Source organism: Eretmochelys imbricata, chromosome 12 (assembly GCF_965152235.1).
Source record: "Eretmochelys imbricata isolate rEreImb1 chromosome 12, rEreImb1.hap1, whole genome shotgun sequence".
NCBI lineage: Eukaryota > Metazoa > Chordata > Testudines > Cheloniidae > Eretmochelys > Eretmochelys imbricata.
Window position 1 is genome coordinate 3,349,328 of NC_135583.1, and position 19,233 is coordinate 3,368,560.

A 19,233-nucleotide genomic window follows, 5' to 3' on the forward strand; every position below is an offset into this window, starting at 1 on the left:
AATTCCTGCCTCATGCCTATAACTTCTACTGAGCAATATCAGGTCCCTTAGAAAAAGACCCAGTCTTGATTTAAGGACTGCAAGTGATGAAGAACCTACCACATCCTGTGGTGAGCTGTTCCAGTGGTTAATTACCCTCCCTGTTAGAAATGTGTGCCTTCAGCTGTGCTGTTTTGCATATTTTATAGTCTATCTCTGGGTGAAATTCACCCCTGCGCAGAAGGCTGGCGCTTGTCTGTGCATCACTTCAGTCCCACATAAGTCCTCAAAATAGGGGTCAGCATAGGCTTTGTGCTAGTCCTCTGCACCATGGTCAATTCCCCCCTTTGACGTGATTCTTTTAACTGTGCAATAATTGTAATATTTTTAAATGTCAAGGAACAGAAAGTTTCCAAAGAAGTCCTGGTGAAGACTATGTTCTGGTTGTGTCTCTGCACAGGAGTATGAGAAGAAGCCCTCTGTGTTGTACTCCAGCCCCAGGCCTTGTGGCATTATTCAACCTCATAGCACTGTGGAGATCCCCTTAGTACTGGAAGCCCAGGTGACTGGACAGCAGGACACTGTGGCTTCCATAGCCATATTTGGGAGTGAAGAACCCCCCCTGGTGAGACCCTGATGATGAAATATGCCTTGTGTCTGAATCAATGTTCTCTCTGGAGTGTGGAGACATGTACTGAGGGTGGTCTTTGCACACAGCACGTTTGTATTCAGACAGTCTAGTTCTTTACAATTCCAGGGATTTTTCTGGTGAATTCAAAAGCTGCAGTAGTAAACTTAACGTCATTAGAGTATAAATATCACTGTGATAGCACCTCACTGATGATAGAAGTCAGATGTTTTGAGGTTAATTGCACTGCTCATACCAATAACGAGGAGGGTCAGGAAAGATCAAACCTGTTTCAGTTGGCAAGAAGAATATGGGCCTGATCCCAGAAAGTGCTGCGTGCCCTTCACTACTGTATAAAGTCAAGACGAATGGAGGGAGCTTAGAACCTTGCAGGATTGTTCTTCCGAAGGGGCACGATAGGAGTATACAAGTAATGATTGGTGCAGAGAAGGTAAATTGGGCATTTCTAGACCATTTGCTATAGTTCACATCGAAAGGGACAGTCAGTACAATGGAAAGGCCACAAATGTAAATCATTTGCATAGCGTGGCAGGCGTTTTCGGAAGCACCTAAGGGTAGTCACTGGGAGTCAGGCAAATAACTCCCCTCTAGGTGCTTCACTTAACATGACTACCTATAGAACTCATTGCCATCAGAAATCATAGAGACCAGGAGCTAAGTATGATTCCAAAAAGATTAGATGTTTATATGAATAATGAGAGAGAATAAAAAAGGAAAGCTATAAACCCTCACGATTCATTGCATAAGCCAAGAACTAACTGCGTTGGGGATAAAAGAAAAGGAGGACTTGTGGCACCTTAGAGACTAACCAATTTATTTGAGCATGAGCTTTCGTGAGCTACAGCTCACTTCATCGGAATGCTCAAATAAATTGGTTAGTCTCTAAGGTGCCACAAGTACTCCTTTTCTTTTTGTGAATACAGACTAACATGGCTGTTACTCTGAAACCTGCCTGGGGATAGGAAGGAAACTTTCCTTATGGGCAGATGTTTCCATTGGTCATTATGGAGAGTACTCTGAAATATCTGGAACTGTCTATCTTTGTAGATTAACCCTTGGTCTAAGCCACTACAGCAATTCCTTTGTCTCTAAGTCTGTTGTATACTTACAGAGTAACAATAACCACTGCATAATAAAGGCCCCAATTTGAGAAAGCAACCCTGTTCAGGAAAGCCCTTAAGCACATGCTTAACTGTGAGTACATGCTTAAGTCCTCTCACACACTTAGAAAAAGCACCTCCTTAAGTATTGTCCTGAACAGGAATCAACTGATGCATGTGGTTAAGTGCTTTTCTGAATTCAGTCCATTATGGGCCACTGTAGCCTCTGTACTGAAACCACAAGGACGGCCATATCAGCCGTATAATTGGTAGGTTGCAACTGGAGTGAAGATAGACTTTTCCTACCAAATGAGAACTAGTATGGGCAAGTGGTTTCTGAATTATGACACCCAAAAAATAGAGTTATTTGTCAGAATTCCAAGAGGCTTCCTGGGTTTTTTTTACCACCTTCTAGCAAAAAAGAAAAAAAAAAGATAGATAGGTGAGTGATAAAATGTATTTATTGAATTAATCTAGCTGAGAGCTAAATCAAGTTTAGTTAATTAAATTTTAATTTAAAATGGCATTAACTTTTGAAATAGCGATGACAGAATGGCTTGTCATCTCTGATGAGCATGAACTAGGGTGTCAAAGGACTGCTGAAAGCCTAAGTGTCCATTAACCAAAAGTAAGGCTGACATTTTCAAAGCAGTCCAAAGGATGTGGGCTTTCTTTAAAATGAATGGAAGGTGTGCAGCTCTCTCCCCTGGACTGCACTGAAAATCTTAAACTAGGTCTCCAACCCTTTTCTTTGCATTAGAATGAAGACCAATGGCTAGCGGCTTTGTCAATGGAGGAAGGTGAATTTTGCCATTAAGGCTGAAGTTAGCCAAATAAGTGGTTTGTAAAGTTAAGACACATTACAAAAAGAAGTGGAGGGAGGGGGAGCTTCTCACAGTTAGAATTTCTTGACCTTTTAGTGGTTGGTTTGTTTTTCAAACTATGGTGATCTTGTAAAGATTTTATCCTTGGATTAATGATGTGTACTTTAAGCCATAGCCTCGCTTTAATGATGTGAATTAATGTGTCAGACTTTACCCCAATGGGAGCCCTGTGAATTGTGGGATCTTAATAATTTCAAAGGGAAAACTAATAGCACTCCAGTAAGCTCATAAGCGTGCCCATTAAGTTGGAGTTTAATGCATAGCATTTGGCTTTCACACAATTGCAGCAAACATCTGAGCTGTGCTAATAGAAAGCTCGCTGTGCATAAGCACAGTACACACTTGCATGTCTTGTTGCTAAAGCTGCCTCAGGTTTGAATTTTGTCCAAGCTCTGCCCTGCAGCTTTAACACACTTTTAGTGGGTCCCATTCTGGCCACCCAGACTTTTCCCCACTACATTGTGACCAGTATGGCCAACAGCCTGCTAAGCACTCTACTGATGGTTGGTTTCAGATATGTGGGCCTTATTCTGCTCTCTCTTGCACTGATGTAACTCTGTTGAGTTCAGTGGGGTCACTCTAATTTTAGATCAGTGAAACAGAAAGAAGAGCATGGTCCTATGATCTTATGTTATGCCAGATGCTGGGAGTGAGTGACAGGGAATGGATCACTTAATTACCTGTTCTGTTCATTCCCTCTGGGGCACCTGGCATTGGCCACTGTCAATGGACAGGATACTGGGCTAGATGGACCTTTGGTCTGACCCAGTCTGGCCGTGCTTACGTTCTTATGTTTTGCTTAATAATGCCCAACAGCTTGAGTCTGCTATAGCCCTTCTCAGAGTGCAGTCTTTCACAAATCCTTCTCTCTAGGCTGACCCTTCATGGCTGTGTTGCCTTGTGTTTTACTTGCAAGTGACTGGATGTCAGTTTCAGTTTGCTGCAAGTAATCCTGTGCGTTAGGAAGCTGGTACAATACAGCCTGGGGTTTACCTGTGGCGTATCAGCCTGCAGCCTGCCAGAGGCAGCAATTTTGCAGCTGGCTGCTATCAAAACAGACAGTCATTCAGTACTGCAGCTGACTGCCGGAGGACAGGCTGTTCATTCCCCAGTGATTGAAACTGACACTATGTCCCCATCAACAGAGCCAGCAAGATCTTTGAGCCCATGGAAAATTACTGATAGCAATGTCTTCCCCCTCATCTTCCTTTTCCCTTTATATCATTTTGCTTGTGAGCAGTGGCCTGTTAAATGTTGCTGCTAAAAGCACTTTTGTGAATGGTTTAAGTGAAGCATTTTTAAAAATATTAACCACTTCCCTGCTGAATGACATACCATGGACATCCAGCAAATGTACCTGTCCAGTGCAATTTGATACAGCGAGGAATTCTAGGTGTCCTGTCTTCCTTACTGGATGGTCTGTAGAAAATGAATGACAGAACACTAAAGGTTAACATCCTGGAAGGACACATGCTACATTTGTTTGCTCTGCGGGGAAGAGCACACTAAAAACTTAGATATGCTCTCAGGAGAAGGGTTTATCAATGTACACTCTACAGGAACTCTTTCCTATGTGTTTTTTGCTCTCTTCAGTCTTCTCTGTCAAAAAGGGGTATCCTCTCCAAACACTGAAGTGCAAGTACAGTAGCAGAGCTGTGCTTCCCAACTGTGTTCAGAGCCTGAAAGGCAAACACAAGTTTTCCTAACAATTGCACAAACTATTGTTCCACTCATAATGAGGCCTAGTATGAAAAAGAAATGTATGAAAGATCCTGATGTCTTTAGAAAGGGATTTCACTAGCTCCCCCAACAGTACTGCCGTTTCCAGAAGAAAAAACCAGGCTGACAGCCCCATCCTCTTCCTCCACACTGCCCCAAAATCCTGCTCTCCAGGAAGTGCTGGAAATGAGCGAACCTGATGTCTCCAGGTCTGGGAAATGAGTTATCAATGGCTTCCTTCTCACGCTCCTGCTCTCTCCAACATGTTGGGGGAAACAGCCACTGCAGGTCTGCAGTGGAGGCAAGTGAGCCACCAGCAGCCGCTGGATATTACTCTTAGGCAGTCTGATGGGGCTGGTATAGGAACCCATGCAGAGTACACTAGGCTTTGGTGGCATTTTTCCAGCTGAGTGGGACTTAGGGTGACCAGATGTCCTGTTAAAATCGGGACTGTCCCGGTATTTAACCCTTTGTCCCGCGTCCCGATCAATGTGTGATCGGGACGCCATTTGTCCCAATATTCAGGTAAGGAGGCGAGTGGGAGGGAGGCGCTGACTCTGTGGGTGCTCCGGGGCTGGAGCACCCACCGGGGAAAATTGCAGCCAAGCTCCCCCTCCTCACCTTCTTCTCCCACCATCAGTGCACTGCATCCCCACTCCTCCCGCTCCCTCCCAGTGCTTCCCACCGCCTAACAGCTGTTTGGCAGCAATTAGGACTTTCCGGGAGAGGCGGGGAGGAGGCGGAGAAGAGGTAGGGCAGGGGTGGGGACGTGGGGGAAGGGGGTGGAATGGGGGCAGGGCAAGGGCGGTGCAGGCGAACACCCACCGGCCAGAGGGGAAGTCAGTGCCATAGGGGCAAGTGGCGGGCCAGGGGTATGAAAAGGCGAGTGGTGAGCAGGGGGGATGAAGAGTCAAGCGGTGGGTGGGGGACTGAGGAGGGACGCAGCAAGCCAGCGGCGGGCCGGGGGATGAGGAAGGGCGCGATGGAGGGGGGGCCGAGACCTGGGGCAGAGTGGGGTCAGATTGTGGGTAGGGCTGATGGCACCCCAACGTGTCCCGATATTTACTGTTGTGATCTGGTCACCCTAGTGGGACTAGATGTGGGTCACTCTAGGAGCAGCCAATGCCATTTCTTGAGCCAGATGTCATTCAGGGTGCCCTACAGGACAGACTGGAACTTTGTGTCTAAATAATATACTTTGCCCTTTCATGAGTCACATAGCATCTTGTCACTCTGGGGGTTTATTACTTATTTGATTTCAGTTTAGGAGTAGGCATGAAGGAATCACAGGTCTTGAACCCATGTCTGTGGTTCCCTAGTAGGCCTCAGATCACAGCCATCATCTGATACCTCCACCAGCAGGGAGTATGGGCTGCTGGACCTCAGCTCACCATAGGCATTGCCCATGAAGATCTCAACTGGAGGTCATGTCTGGCCTCTCCAATTGGCTCAGACTCATTATTTAAGCTGGAAGGAGGCACAGGACTTTGTCTGAGCAACTAGGCGAATCCCTGGGTGGCTGCTACATTAGACCCTGCCTTCTCACCTGACTCCTGAGCCCTGACTTAATCCTGATTCTTGCATTCCTGTCCTGTCTTGTCCCTGCCCTCCTGCTTTGTTCCAGATCCCTGCTTCTGAGCCCCACCCCTGGCTACTGGCTCTGACCCTTGGCTTAGCTCCTGCCTCTGGCTCTGTTGCTGACCCCCGGTTCCTGACTCCTGCTCTGACTACTAGGCCTGATCACCACTGCTTTGACCACTAGGTCTGACTGCCTATGACCTGGTCCATGACAGTAAGGCGTTTGGTCCTGTGCAGTCTGTCTCCTACAGCAAAAAAACTGGTGTAAACATTTAAACCATTAGCTGCTTTTAATGCTCTGGGAAGGTGACTTGGATAACAGATCACTATTCTACCCCATGCAACCCACCCCTCCATGACCCCTGGAACTGATCCATAGTGAAGATAGAGAATACTGTCAGGATCACAGATATTCAGGAGAGACAATTACAGCTCAGGTGACATAATTAATATTCATTACTTATACAGCTCCATAATGTAGATGGCACTTCAGAGACAAGACATGAACCCTGCTCCAAAGAGCTTAAAACCTAAGTGTCTGATTCACACTCACACCAGTGTAACTCTCATGGAGGTATTCCTCATTTACACCAGTGGTGAGTGTGTGACAGCAGAAAAAGTTAGAGGGAAGGATGGGAAAATGTTGAGAAGGGGTAAGATGGGGTGGCAACAGTGAAAGGGAAGCTGAGGGAGAGGTGAATAGGTACAAGTGGGGAGCTTCAGGGCAAATGCAGTTGGTTTGGTGGAACAAGGCAAACAGGGAGGTGGCTTTCTCTATCACCAGATAACCATTCTGAATGGATGACCTTCTTCACATGAAGATCACTCAAAATCCCAGGTCTATTCCAGTCATTCCCTACCATTCTGTGTCCAAGGATTGAAAACAGTCTAGGAGAACAATGAGAGCTAGCTGGACCCTTTCAACTTTCCCTGTTTTTGTTTCCCCATTTCCTGGAGCAGAAGATCCATTTAGTGAGCATCGGTGAAGGCCCAGTTGTCCACGTGGAACCTGCTCAGATAGATTTCGGCAATATCCAGGTTCTAAAGGATGCTTCCTGTACACTCCACCTCTCCAATCAGACTGTTATTCCTGCACCATTTTGGGCACAGATGGTAAGTGCACGGTGGGGCTATTTTACAATGAACATGTAGCTTGGAATATATAGTCTCTAACAGTCTGTGACTTGACTTAATATGCAGCATTCTCCTAAAATTATCTCAGAGAGAGAATGAAATGGGCATGACATAATTCCCCAAAGTGGCTGGCTGAGTCTGCTCTGACGTGCACCTGAGTCACCCCATTGGTGTCACTAGGATCTCATAGATGCAACTAAAAGCAGAATTTGGCACTTGATCTTCTTTATAACCTTTCTCTTGATATAGTGCCGGGAGTTTAGCTGTGCTAATCATGTTTATGTACCTATATGAGAGACATCTTATCTCTTTGTTCCTGAAAGGTAAGCACTTCTGCATAGATCCCCTCAACTGGGCCGCACACATTGACTTCTGGCTTGTGCTTCAAAATTTGCTCGCAAAGCTTTTAGCTGTATGGGAAACAGCATGCGAGGGATCATCCACAAATTACTAGTGGGGAGGTGAGCTGGAGATACTTTGTTGGTAAAGGGAGCTGTGTCATTAAGTTACATAAATGCTGAGAATGCACTGCGGTATCTTCATATTTTGTGGCATGGCAGAGTATTTCTGGGTCTTTGGGGAATGTTATAGGAAAAAGACAGTTCAATTCAGTGAGACTTTTTCAACCTGACAGGCTATGCAGGTGTTCTAAAGTGTTAAGTCAGACCCCTCCAGAGTCTGTCGGGGTGGGGATGCCTTAGACAGGAAGGGGGTCATGCTCTGTGTTTGGAGTTTGCACCCCTCAGTCCGTTGGTCTCTCCCCAGTTGGTGGCAGGTTGCTTCACAGTGATGCCATCTCTGCCATATCTCTCCTGTCTCCCCGTGTCGGGCACAGGTTTTCCTTATTACTTTTTCGGTGAGATGTCCTTTATGATTCTTGATCATCTGAAGAAATATTTTTCTTGCACTTCCTCAGATTTCAGTTTCCACAGTACCCAGAGGTGTCTATGGGTCCATCTCCACTGCAGCCGTGGGTCTGATCTGCAGCTTGTGTAGCTGTACCAGCATTAGCTGTATTCTAGCTAGCATGCTGAAAACGGTAGTGAGGACATAGCAGGGTGAGCTTCACTGTGGGCTGCACAAGCCCACCTGACGGCTCTGGGTACATACTGACTTGTGCAGCCCATCCAGAAGCCCTTGCCATCATGTCCTCACTTCTGTTTTTAACAGGCTAGCTAGAGTACACGAGCTGCAAATCACACCTGTGGCTGCCGTATAGATGTACCTTGTGATGGGGTGCAGGAGCTTGACCTGGTTCTGAGTGAACAGGAGAGTAACTTTAGCTTAGCTACCTCCTGAGCAGGTACTGAAGAGAAGGTTTGTAAGAGTGGCTGCTTGGGCTGCCGAAGGTGAGGAGGTCAAGGAGCCTTGTGCCTGCTTGTGCCAGCCTGGGTTTGGCCAGAGGAGTTTCCTTGAGCTTAACCAGCATGGCATGCTCCCTGCTAGTGAAACGGGTTGTGGAAATCCCTCTCTGCGTCCCTTATAGTTGGTGATCAGAATACTTCGTGATCCTCAGCTTTGATAACAGTGATGGCAGCAAGATGTGCACTTGACAACTGGAACACGTCCCTTATGGCTGGTGGACAGCTCGCCGTGTGGATGGTGCACTGTGTCTATATTGTAGGGAAAGGGAAGATGAAAGATCTCACTTTTGCCCAGTAGGCTAAAATCTGCTCTCAGATGTACTTTACACATGCAACTTAGAGCAGGATTTGCACCACACCATCAGGTTCGCTGGTAGATCACCCATCATTTATTCACCTGTTTTGCTGTGATGAAAATGGTAGACACAAGCGTGAGAGACAGATATTGAAATTTGGAGAAAAATATGCAGCAACCCATAGTAGGGGCCTTTCTTTTCAGGATGACTGTCTGAACTTCTGAAGAAACCCAGTGTTTCCTTTACTGACTTAGAGGATGCCCATAGCTGCCATTTGATTTCACTGCTTGGATATTTCTGTAGGGCAGACCCTTGTGATACCCCGTCCCCCCTTTAGTAGCAAATCATGAAACCTGGATCTTTGAAGTCAGGCCTATTGATTGCAGCTCACACTTGTGAAGAAATGGTTATTGATTGAAGTTTATGGAGCACAGATGGGTCATCCACCTTACTGGGCTCAGATGGGCAGCTTGGCTGATTGAAGAAGATTGGATTTAGCAGCAAACAACAGCAGAAGATAAAGGCAGGTGATAGCGTTCAAAATGTAAAGAGAAAAGACCTCCCTGGGTATGTCCATCTTCATCCTACTTGCTTTGGTCTTAATTAGTGTGTGCAAGTTGCTGTTCCTGTCCGGTCAGCCAGCTTTCCAGTAACTTGTTTGCTTTATGGGGAAGGAGGTCTTTATGAAAACACACTGAAAAGCTCTGATGATTGGAGATCATACGGGTGTAGAATACACAACTACCCAAAACTATCCATAATGTACAAATCTACACAGTCCTGCTTAGAGCCTCTAAATTTCACCAGATCTGTCACAGGGTGAACTGCTTTCAATAACAGTAACCTGTTTGCTGCAGTGCACTGCCCCTTCCCATCAAGATGAAAGGTGCGCTTGGAATCTCACACTGCTGGGACACTATGGGCAGGCAAGGACTCAGTGATTCACTCAGCCAAGCATTTCTCTCCACTAACATTGTCACTAATGTTGAAACTTACATGGACTGATGTCCCCAGTGGAATTGCTCAGAGGTCCCGTGGATTGCTCCAAACAACCTACGTGATGTCCTGTTTCTAGCTTTAAGTTTAGCCAGGGACAGAGAGAGTTCAGGCTAAAATGGCCTCAAAAGTTGTGCATTCAGAGCGGGTGGCTGGAGTTAACAATTTGTGTGTACCGTTGTCATGCATATGTAGAAATTTGGATCTTCAGGCACAAATTTAGAGGCCAGGTTCAGATCCCTTTGAATATTGTGCCCTAAATGTTGGTAGCAACAGCTAGGTGAATAGTTATCATCAGGATTCCCTTTCTATAGAAGCCCTTATTCTACTCCAGCATGGACACGTAGATTTGATTGGTGTACATAGGATGCTGAGTCACTCCCATCAGCAGATCAGTAAAGATGCAAAGCCTGTTTGTACCAAAAACACCAATCTAAAAGCAAAAATAGGGAAACTTTTTGTAAGTTGGCTTGTGAATTTATACATATTGCATCTGTACATGATGTAGGATCTGATCTCTGCACACACCATCGGGGCACACCCACTCTTGTAAAATCCCCCTTGATTTCAAAGTCCCTGTTGACTTCAAGGAGAGTTTTGACTTAGGGCTTGCCTGCATGGCAAGTTACTGGCAGCAAGCCAAGGTGTGAACTGACAACACACCAGCTTTCTGTGCAGTAACATCACATATGGGCACTGCTATGGTGCATTTTCAAGTAGTACTAAGCCAGGTTGCATAGAAGGACTTTCACTATACTGTCGCAGTGTCCGCATGGGATGTTACTGCATGGCAACCTAGTGTGCTGGAGATGCACGCACCCACCCACCCCCGGCTTGCCACACCGTAACTTTCCATGCAGACAAGCCCCAAGTAAGGACTTCAGGATTTGTCCCCAAAACAACAGTCTTCCAAAGAAAGAGATGCTCTAGATGCCCTTTTAAGAACAATTCTGCATAGGGGTAGGGGGCTGGATGAGATGAACTAATACATTTTTCGCCATCTCTATTTCTGTGATTCTGTTGATCATAGAATCATAGAATGTCACGGTTGGAAGGGACCTCAGGAGGTCATCGAGTCCCACCCCCTGCTCAAAGCAGACCAATCACTGGCTGGGATGATTTAGTTGGGGTTGGTCCTGCTTTGAGCAGGGGGTTGGACTAGATGACCTCTTGAGGTCCCTTCCAACCCTGATATTCTATGATTCTGTGATTCTATGATCTGGAAGGATATCACAACTATGGGATCGTTTCCCTCTCCTCCAGTTGGATGTTCTCCTTCCCTGAGACTTTCATCCTCCTCAACAGCACAGGGGCTGTCAGAGCGGGGGTGGGACTGTTCTACTGTGTCCCAGAAAGTCTCATCTGTGTACCTCTCTGTCTTCCCCAGCTCTTCCAGTTCAGCCACTCTGGTCTCCAAAGCCCATACACGGTCTCTGAGGGCTGGAAGCTCCTTGCACCAAATGCACACATACACCAAGTTGCCCATACCAGCTGCACTGGGTGCAATAAACTGGATAGCCCCCTGTCAGGGTGCCTTCCCCACTCTGACTTTAGGGTACAGATGTGGGAACCCACATGAAAGATCCCCTAAGCTTATTTCTACCATCTTAAGTTAAAACTTCCCCAAGGCACAAAGTTTTTGCCCTTGGATTAGTTAAATGCTGCCATCACCAAGTGGGGATTTAACAACCAATCAGGGAAGGACCACTTGGAGTTCCTATTTCCCCAAAATATACCCCCAAGCTCTTACACCCCCTTTCCTGGGGAGGCTTGAGAATAAACAAGATGAGCACAGACCAGCCTTAGATTTTTATCACCCAAAAAACCCAATCAGATTCTTAAAAAACAGAACTTTATTAGAAGAACAAAAAAAGATAAGAGAACAACTCTGTAAGATCAGAATGGAAGATCATCTTACAGGCAGTCAGATTCATAGAATCATAGAATATCGGGGATGGAAGGGACCTCAGGAGGTCATCTAGTCCAACCCCCTGCTCAAAGCAGGACTGATCCCCAATTAAATCATCCCAGCCAGGGCTTTGTCAAGCCTGACCTTAAAAACTTCTAAGGAAGGAGATTCCACCACCTTCCTAGGTAACACATTCCAGTGTTTCACCACCCTCCTAGTGAAAAAGATTTTCCTAATATCCAACCTAAATCTCCCCCACTGCAACTTGAGACCATTACTCCTTGTTCTGTCATCAGCTACCACTGAGAACAGTCTAGAGCCATCCTCTTTGGAACCCCCAATTCAGTTCAGGTAGTTGAAAACAGCTATCAAATCCCCCCTCATTCTTCTCTTCCACAGACTCAACATCCCCAGTTCCCTCAGCCTCTCCTCATAACTCATGTGTTCCAGTCCGCTAATCATTTTTGTTGCCCTCCGCTGGACTCTTTCCAATTTTTCCACATCCTTCTTGTAGTGTGGGGCCCAAAACTGGACACAGTACTCCAGATGAGGCCTCACCAGTGTCGAATAGAGGGGCACGATCACGTCCCTCGATCTGCTGGCAATGCCCCAGAATGCATCCCAAAATGCCATTGGCCTTCTTGGCAACAAGGGCACACTGTTGACTCATATCCAGCTTCTCGTTGACTGTAACCCCTAGGTCCTTTTCTGCAGAACTGCTGCCTAGCCATTTGGTCCCTCGTCCATAGCGGTGCATTGGATTCTTCCGTCCTAAGTGCAGGACTCTCTGCACTTGTCCTTGTTGAACCTCATCAGATTTCTTTTGGCCCAATCCTCCAATTTGTCTAGGTCCCTCTGTATCCTATCCCTACCCTCCAGCGTACCTACCTCTCCTCCCAGTTTAGTGTCATCTGCAAACTTGCTGAGAGTGCAATCCACACCATCCTCCAGATCATTAATGAAGATATTGAACAAAACTGGCCCCAGGACCGACCCTTGGGGCACTCCACTTGATACTGGCTGCCAACTAGACATGGAGTCATTGATCACTACCCGTTGGGCCCGACAATCTAGCCAGCTTTCTATCCACCTTATAGTCCATTCGTCCAGCCCATACTTCTTTCAAAACACAGAGAATCCCTCTAGGCAAAACCTTTAAGTTACAAAAAGACACAAAAACAGGAATACACATTTCCTCCAGCACAGCGAATTTCACAAGCCAAAACAAAGAAAACCTAATGCATTTTCTAGCTAGATTAATTACTAACTTTACAGAAATTGGAGGGCTTGCATCCTTGATCTGTTCCCGGCAAAGGTATCACACAGACAGAAAAAAGTCTTTTCCCCCGCCCCTTCAGATTTGAAAGTATCTTGTCCCCTCATTGGTCATTTTGGGTCAGGTGCCAGCCGGGTTACCTGAGCTTCTTAACCCTTTACAGGTAAAAGGACTTTGCCTCTGGCCAGGAGGGATTTTATAGCACTGTATACAGAAAGGTGGTTACCCTTCTCTCTATATTTATGACACCCCCACTCTGTTGCTGGACTTCTGCCTGCATTCTCTTTTTACTCCTGCAGCTTGTTCATTTGTTGATGTTTTGTTTTTAGCAGTGAGTATTTTTGGATTTAAGTTTCATAGAATCGTAGAATCATAGAAGATTAGGGTTGGAAAAGACCTCAGGAGGTCATCTAGTCCAACCCCCTGCTCAAAACAGGACCAACCCCAACTAAATCATCCCAGCCAGGGCTTTCTCAATCCAGTCTTTAAAAACCTCTAAGGATGGAGATTCCACCACTCCCTAGGTAACCCATTCCCGTGCTTCACCACCCTCCTACTGAAATAGTTTTTCCTAATATCCAACCTAGACCTCCCGCACTGCAACTTGAGACCATTGCTCCTTGTTCTGTCATCTGCCACCACTGAGAACAGCTGAGCTCCATCCTCTTTGGAACCCCCCTTCAGGTAGTTGAAGGCTGATATCAAATCCCCCCTCATTCTTCTCTTCCGCAGACTAAACAATCCCAGTTCCCTCAGCCTCTCCTCATAAGTCATGTGCTCCAGCCTCCTGATCATTTTTGTTGCCCTGCGCTGGACTCTCTCCAATTTTTCCACATCCCTTCTGTAGTGGGGGGACCAAAACTGGACCCAATACTCCAGATGTGGCCTCACCAGTGCCGAACAGAGGGGAATAATCACTTCCCTCGATCTGCTAGCAATGCTTCTACTAATCCAGCCCAATATGCCTTTAGCCTTCTTGGCAACAAGGGCACACTGCTGACTCATATCCAGCTTCTCGTCCACTGTGATCTCCGGGTCCTTTTCTGCAAAACTGCTGCTTAGCCAGTTGGTCCCCAGCCTGTAGAAGTGCATGGGATTCTTCTGTCCTAAGTTTAAGGAATGTTAAGTGTATCTAGCTGCGCCTCCCCCAAACTCCCTTGCAAAGCTCCCCTGTTAGCCATTCCTGTTCACTAGCTCCTCTGGTCACTTAGGAGCAAGCTTTTTAAAGCCCTGGTTTTCCTGAGTAGGCCCTCCCCCTGATTAAGGGTTGATGGGTGCTAAAGAGCTTAGCAAAGCCTCGTTAAGAAGCTGTCAGCCTTGCCTAGCAGGCCGCTAGGCTCAGTACACAGTCCCCAAACAAACAGACCACAAAGTACATTTCAATCAAGCAGTAAGCACACCACAAACAAAAACAAACACTACAGACAACACTACAGTCACCCACCCACCCCACCCCCAGGGTCACTTAATCGCTCCTCCTTCACCTGGAGAAGTCCCTCGCAAAACTCCTGTGTTAGCTGCTCCTGTTCACTAGCTCCACCGGTTGCTTAGGAGCGGGCTTTTTAAAGTCCTAGTCTTCCTGTGTAGTCCCACATCCTAGTTAAGGGTTGATGGATGCTAAAGGGTTTAGGGATCAAAGCCTTATTAAGAAGCTCTCAGTCTTTGATGGTGATTATTGGGTGGTGCAGTACAGCAAACCCTGTGTTCCTATTTGCTCTTGGTGAGAGAAGAGAAAATGTAGAAGAAACCATCATGGTGAAAACCATCATGATCCATGGTTATGTCTTTTTTTGTGGGCATAGTCCAATGGCCCACTCCCACAGGTCTAATCCAGGAGACTGGCCTCCTGGTACCACTCACTCCCTGTAGTCTAGGACCCTATTTCTAGGTTTCAAGGGGTGGGCAAACATGAGTCTCCTGGATTGGGAGGGCAGGCTGGTGGTTAATTTTCCCCTCACTTTACTGCAGCAGGAAGCTCTTCCAATGGGTTGCTGACTGGCTTCTTTAAACTATCAAGACACTCTGTGACTCACCCCTACCTTACACCCTATTTTACATTTTACATTTTAAAACCACCTAATGAGCAGTTTGAGAACCAGGGGCACTTATTTCTGCTGCATCAGAGGGATGGGGAGCAGGCTGCTGAGTCATCCATGCAGATCTGGCTGGACTGAAGGGGGGAAGAAGCGAGGGTTCCAGTAGATAGTGCCTAGTTGGCTTGGGAGCCAGCTACAAAGCCACCGCTGAAGACACTTGGCACCGGGGGAGTGGGAGGAGAGCAGACCACCTTACTTAATCCCAAAGCCGACTGGCCACTGGAGGTAGGTTCAAATTCAGCTGGCGGAAGAGACACGGGTTAGCTCATACAAAAGTGCAGCTAGTTCCTCTGCAATTGATGGGTTTCATTGGCACAGATGTTTGCTGAATTGTAGCGCAGCTTGTAAAGACTCCCAGTCAATATCACAGAGCACACGGGGAAACAGAACTTTGTTATGCAGCCTTTTCTCTTGTGTACATCTCACCCCATTAGTGCAGAATTTGTTTCGTTTCCCAGGTCACACTCTATTGTTTCAAGCTTTTCCCGTGATTGGCTTTAATAAAGAGAGGGCCATGTGGGTAGAAGCATCAACTTTTAGTGAAACTTAAAAACACCACAGATAAATGGATGCTGCCTCTATTACTTGTTCTGATTGACTGAAGATTTCATTCTCAGCTGGCAGAATTGGATGGGCATGGGGGAGGGACGGCTCTTTACTTTAAAGAGTGTATTTGTATTGTTCTTAGCATCCTCCAACTGCTCTCAATGAAGTCTGAGCAGTCTGCCCTTGGCAAATGAGTTGTTTTTAAGTGTGCTGTAAATTATGATTTTTCTCAAGCAGCTGAAGAATTAATCTGTCAGTGTTTGTTTGCATACTGCTTTCTATTGGCAGGGTGCCGGCAAACACTGGCATGCTCGACTGCAGCAAGTAAGAAATGAGAGTGTTAAACATAGGATGAGACCTATAGTTGGCACTGTGAGTACTGAACATGTCCATTGCTCTAGCACCCTAGCACTTCTCCTCAAGCTTATAGCCCCATTGATCTAGTGTTGGGCAAACACACATGAAGACCTAGTCCTTGCCCTAAAGACTTCAAGGGCCAGACCATCACCTTTGGCACAACTCCATTGATGTAAATGAAGATATACTGATTGACACCTAGCAGGGGATTGTGTAACAAACTATGACTGCAAACATACAGACCCTGCAGCCATCAGCGGGATCAACTCCAGGCCCTCTCAACTTTCTACAGGAAAAATTATGTGGTGAATTGCTCATAGGAGCACAGGGTTGCCGTCCCACGTCAGGTCTGGGGGTCCTTTTAGCCCAGCACCCTAGCAGTAGCCTGTACCAAATGATACAGAGGAAAGTGCAGGAAAATTATGGAATAACCTGCCCACCAGAAAGATTCTTCTACCCCTCATCAGTTAGTAGTTCCCTTATGCTCTGAAGCATGAGCCTTCATATTCATTATAAATGTTCATCCTAAAGTAACTGGGGATTGAGCACTGGACTGGGACTTAGGAGACCTGGGTTCTGTTCCTGGCTCTGCCACTGGCCTGCTCGGTAACTTGGGCAAATCATTTCACCTTTCTGTGCCTCATTTTCCCAATCTGTTCCACTGACTTCTTGTGGAAAGCACTTTGAGATCTACTGATGAAAAGAGCTGAGTATATTATTCCTATTAATAATAATTCTCATACATATCAGTGCAAATCCTTTTTTTAAATCCTATTAAGCTCTTGGCCTCACTGACACTTTGTGGCAGTGAGTTCCACAGATTAATTATGCCTTGTGTAAAACACTATTTCCTTTTACCAGTTTTACATGTGCTGCCTTTCAGTTTCATAGCATGTCCCCTTGTTCATGCATTGGGAGGGAAGGTAAATAGCAGGGCTCAGTCTGCCTTCTCTGTACCGTTCATTGGTTTCTGTGTGTATTTCAAAGAAGAAAACATCCAAGTAAAAACAAGGACAGCACCTCCGACCATGTGGATACAGGTCAGGCACAGCTCAGTCTCAGGGGATTCTCTCCTGGCCATTAAGTCATTAGCAAAAACACTTCTGTAAAGAAAAAGTTGCAAAGATATGTGAAGAAAGATAATTGTTTATTGAAGCACCTGATTAGTCACATGCACTGATTTGCACACTCAGTTTGGTCATTTATGCACATATGCGTGCAACTATGCACCTCTAACGTTTTCACCATCGATTTATTGTGCCTGCAAAATTAGAGAGTATCTGAAAATGTGACCTAATGGCTTAAATGCTGCAGACTCCAAAAGTCCGGATTTTGGGACAACAATAGTGTGAGTATGTGGCATGTTAGATGCATATAGCATGAGAGGAATGGACTGAGTCAGTAGTTCTCAACATGTATCCCTGGGGTTATGCAGAGGTCTTCCAGGGGTACATCAACTCATCTAGATATTTGCTTAGTTTTACAACAGGCTACATAAAAACACTAGCAAAGTCAGTACAAACTACAATTTCATACAGACAAAATGAGAAAGTCAGCAATTGTTCAGGGCTAGTGCGCTGTGACACTTGTATTTTTATGTCTGATTTTGTAAGCAAGGAGTTTTTAAGTGAGGTGTAACCTGGGGGTACGTAAGACCAATCAGACTCCCGAAAGGGGTACAATAGTCTGCAAAGGTTGAGAACCAATGGTCTAAGTCCTGGACTGGAAGCCAGGAATTTTAGATCTAATCCTCTCTCTAGGGCCATGGATAAGCCACTTCAGCTCTCTTCCTTAGTTTCCCATCTATAAAATGAGCAGAATACTGGACTTATGCATGGGGCAATACGGGGGTTAATTGGTGAATATGTGTAGAGTGCTTTGACAGTGGAAGGTGCTCTATACTGTAAGTATATGATACTTTAATGGTCTCTTCTGCCCTTAAACTCTATGAATCTATGAAATGCTAAGTATTACTGTCTCTGCAAAGGTAAAATGGAGATGAATGCATGTCAGCTTCAGGCCATAGGAATCCTGATGGAATTAGAGCATGATGACAATAGCGAGTTGACCTAGTTGGACCTTTCCTTTGTGAGCTAACTTCTCTGTAAGCAGTTAGGAGAGACTATCAGTAAGAAAGACCTACATGACCTCATCTCAGCAGAAAATTCTACTTTGCTGTGCAAATTGCCTCCTGTGGAGCAAGCTAATGAGGTTCCTGCAACCAATGGATATGCTCAAATTGCCTGTTGCCAAGATCAGATCTATCCTCAATACACTCCAGAATGCTGAAACAGAGGGGAACATTTTTCACCATTTAAGCAAAGGCTAAAAACACCGGGACAGTTCACTGGGAGTGTGTGGGTGCATCTGAGGATGGTACTTGGCCCAGCAGGACATGCTGTTCTTTATCCTGCCAAATTCCAAAATGCTGTGGACAGTCATCTTTAATTTGGGGTACATGATGGAATGCCTGTCTCTATAATAAGGAATGGACATTCTAAAACTTGCCAGAGGACAGAACTTTCGAGGGTGTGAATCCTGAAGCTAGTCAACTTGATCAGTTGATTGCTGTGCCATTTGTATACCACATCTCTGGACCTGATCCAACACTCAGTGAAGGCAATAGGAGTCTTTCCATTGATCTGAGTGGGTGAGGAAGCAGGCCCTTTGGCTACAAATTTAAATATTTCCTGGGTCTGGTTTTATTGGTAACTGATAAAAATACAAATAAATCTTAACTGCTCCCCAGAGCTGCTGCTGCCATTAATTTGTATTCCAGTAGTGCCTAGACATCCTAATGGAGATCGAGGCACCATTGTGATCGGTGCTGTACAAACACATTATAAGAGGGAGTCCCTATCCCAAAGAGCTTGCAGTTTAACTAGACAAGAAAGAAAGGAAGATTGTAGATAGAGAACTGAGGCAAAGAGATAATAAGTGTCTTGTACATGGTCACACAGGGAGCCTATAGCAGGGATAGGAAGTGAACCCAGATCCCTATTGAGTGCTGTAATCACAAGATGATCCTTCCTCTCAGGCTGTTCCTAGGATTTCCTTTCAGGATCTTCTCTGTCTCAGTGCCTATTTCCCTTTGTCTCAGAGAGACTCTCCGACTTATCTCATCCTGGGTGGAGCTAACACGATCTGCCTATCAGCACGAGTCAGCAGTAACTGCTCTGCATCTTTATTTAGGATTCTAGTGCTGGAGCTTAGGGTAGCTCCACCCAATTCTGATGCAGGGTCCTAGAAGCTACCACCCTGTTACAGTGGTGTTTCTGGCGTTCCTAAGAGGAAGCTCCTATCTCTCTGATCTTTGCAGTTAAAGGAGCTGCTTCTCTTTTCTGCACTAG

At 45.9% G+C, this 19,233-nt stretch overlaps 1 protein-coding gene across 1 annotated transcript in view; it reads left to right on the top strand.

The window, feature by feature from the left end:
* HYDIN (HYDIN axonemal central pair apparatus protein) overlaps positions 1 to 19,233 on the top strand; it is a 387,143-nt gene that overhangs the window by 142,053 nt on the left and 225,857 nt on the right. The window contains exons 16-17 of the mRNA XM_077831048.1: positions 440 to 604; positions 6,870 to 7,022. Of these exons, the coding sequence (XP_077687174.1) occupies positions 440 to 604; positions 6,870 to 7,022 (318 nt within the window). The remainder of the gene's footprint in view (positions 1 to 439; positions 605 to 6,869; positions 7,023 to 19,233) is intronic.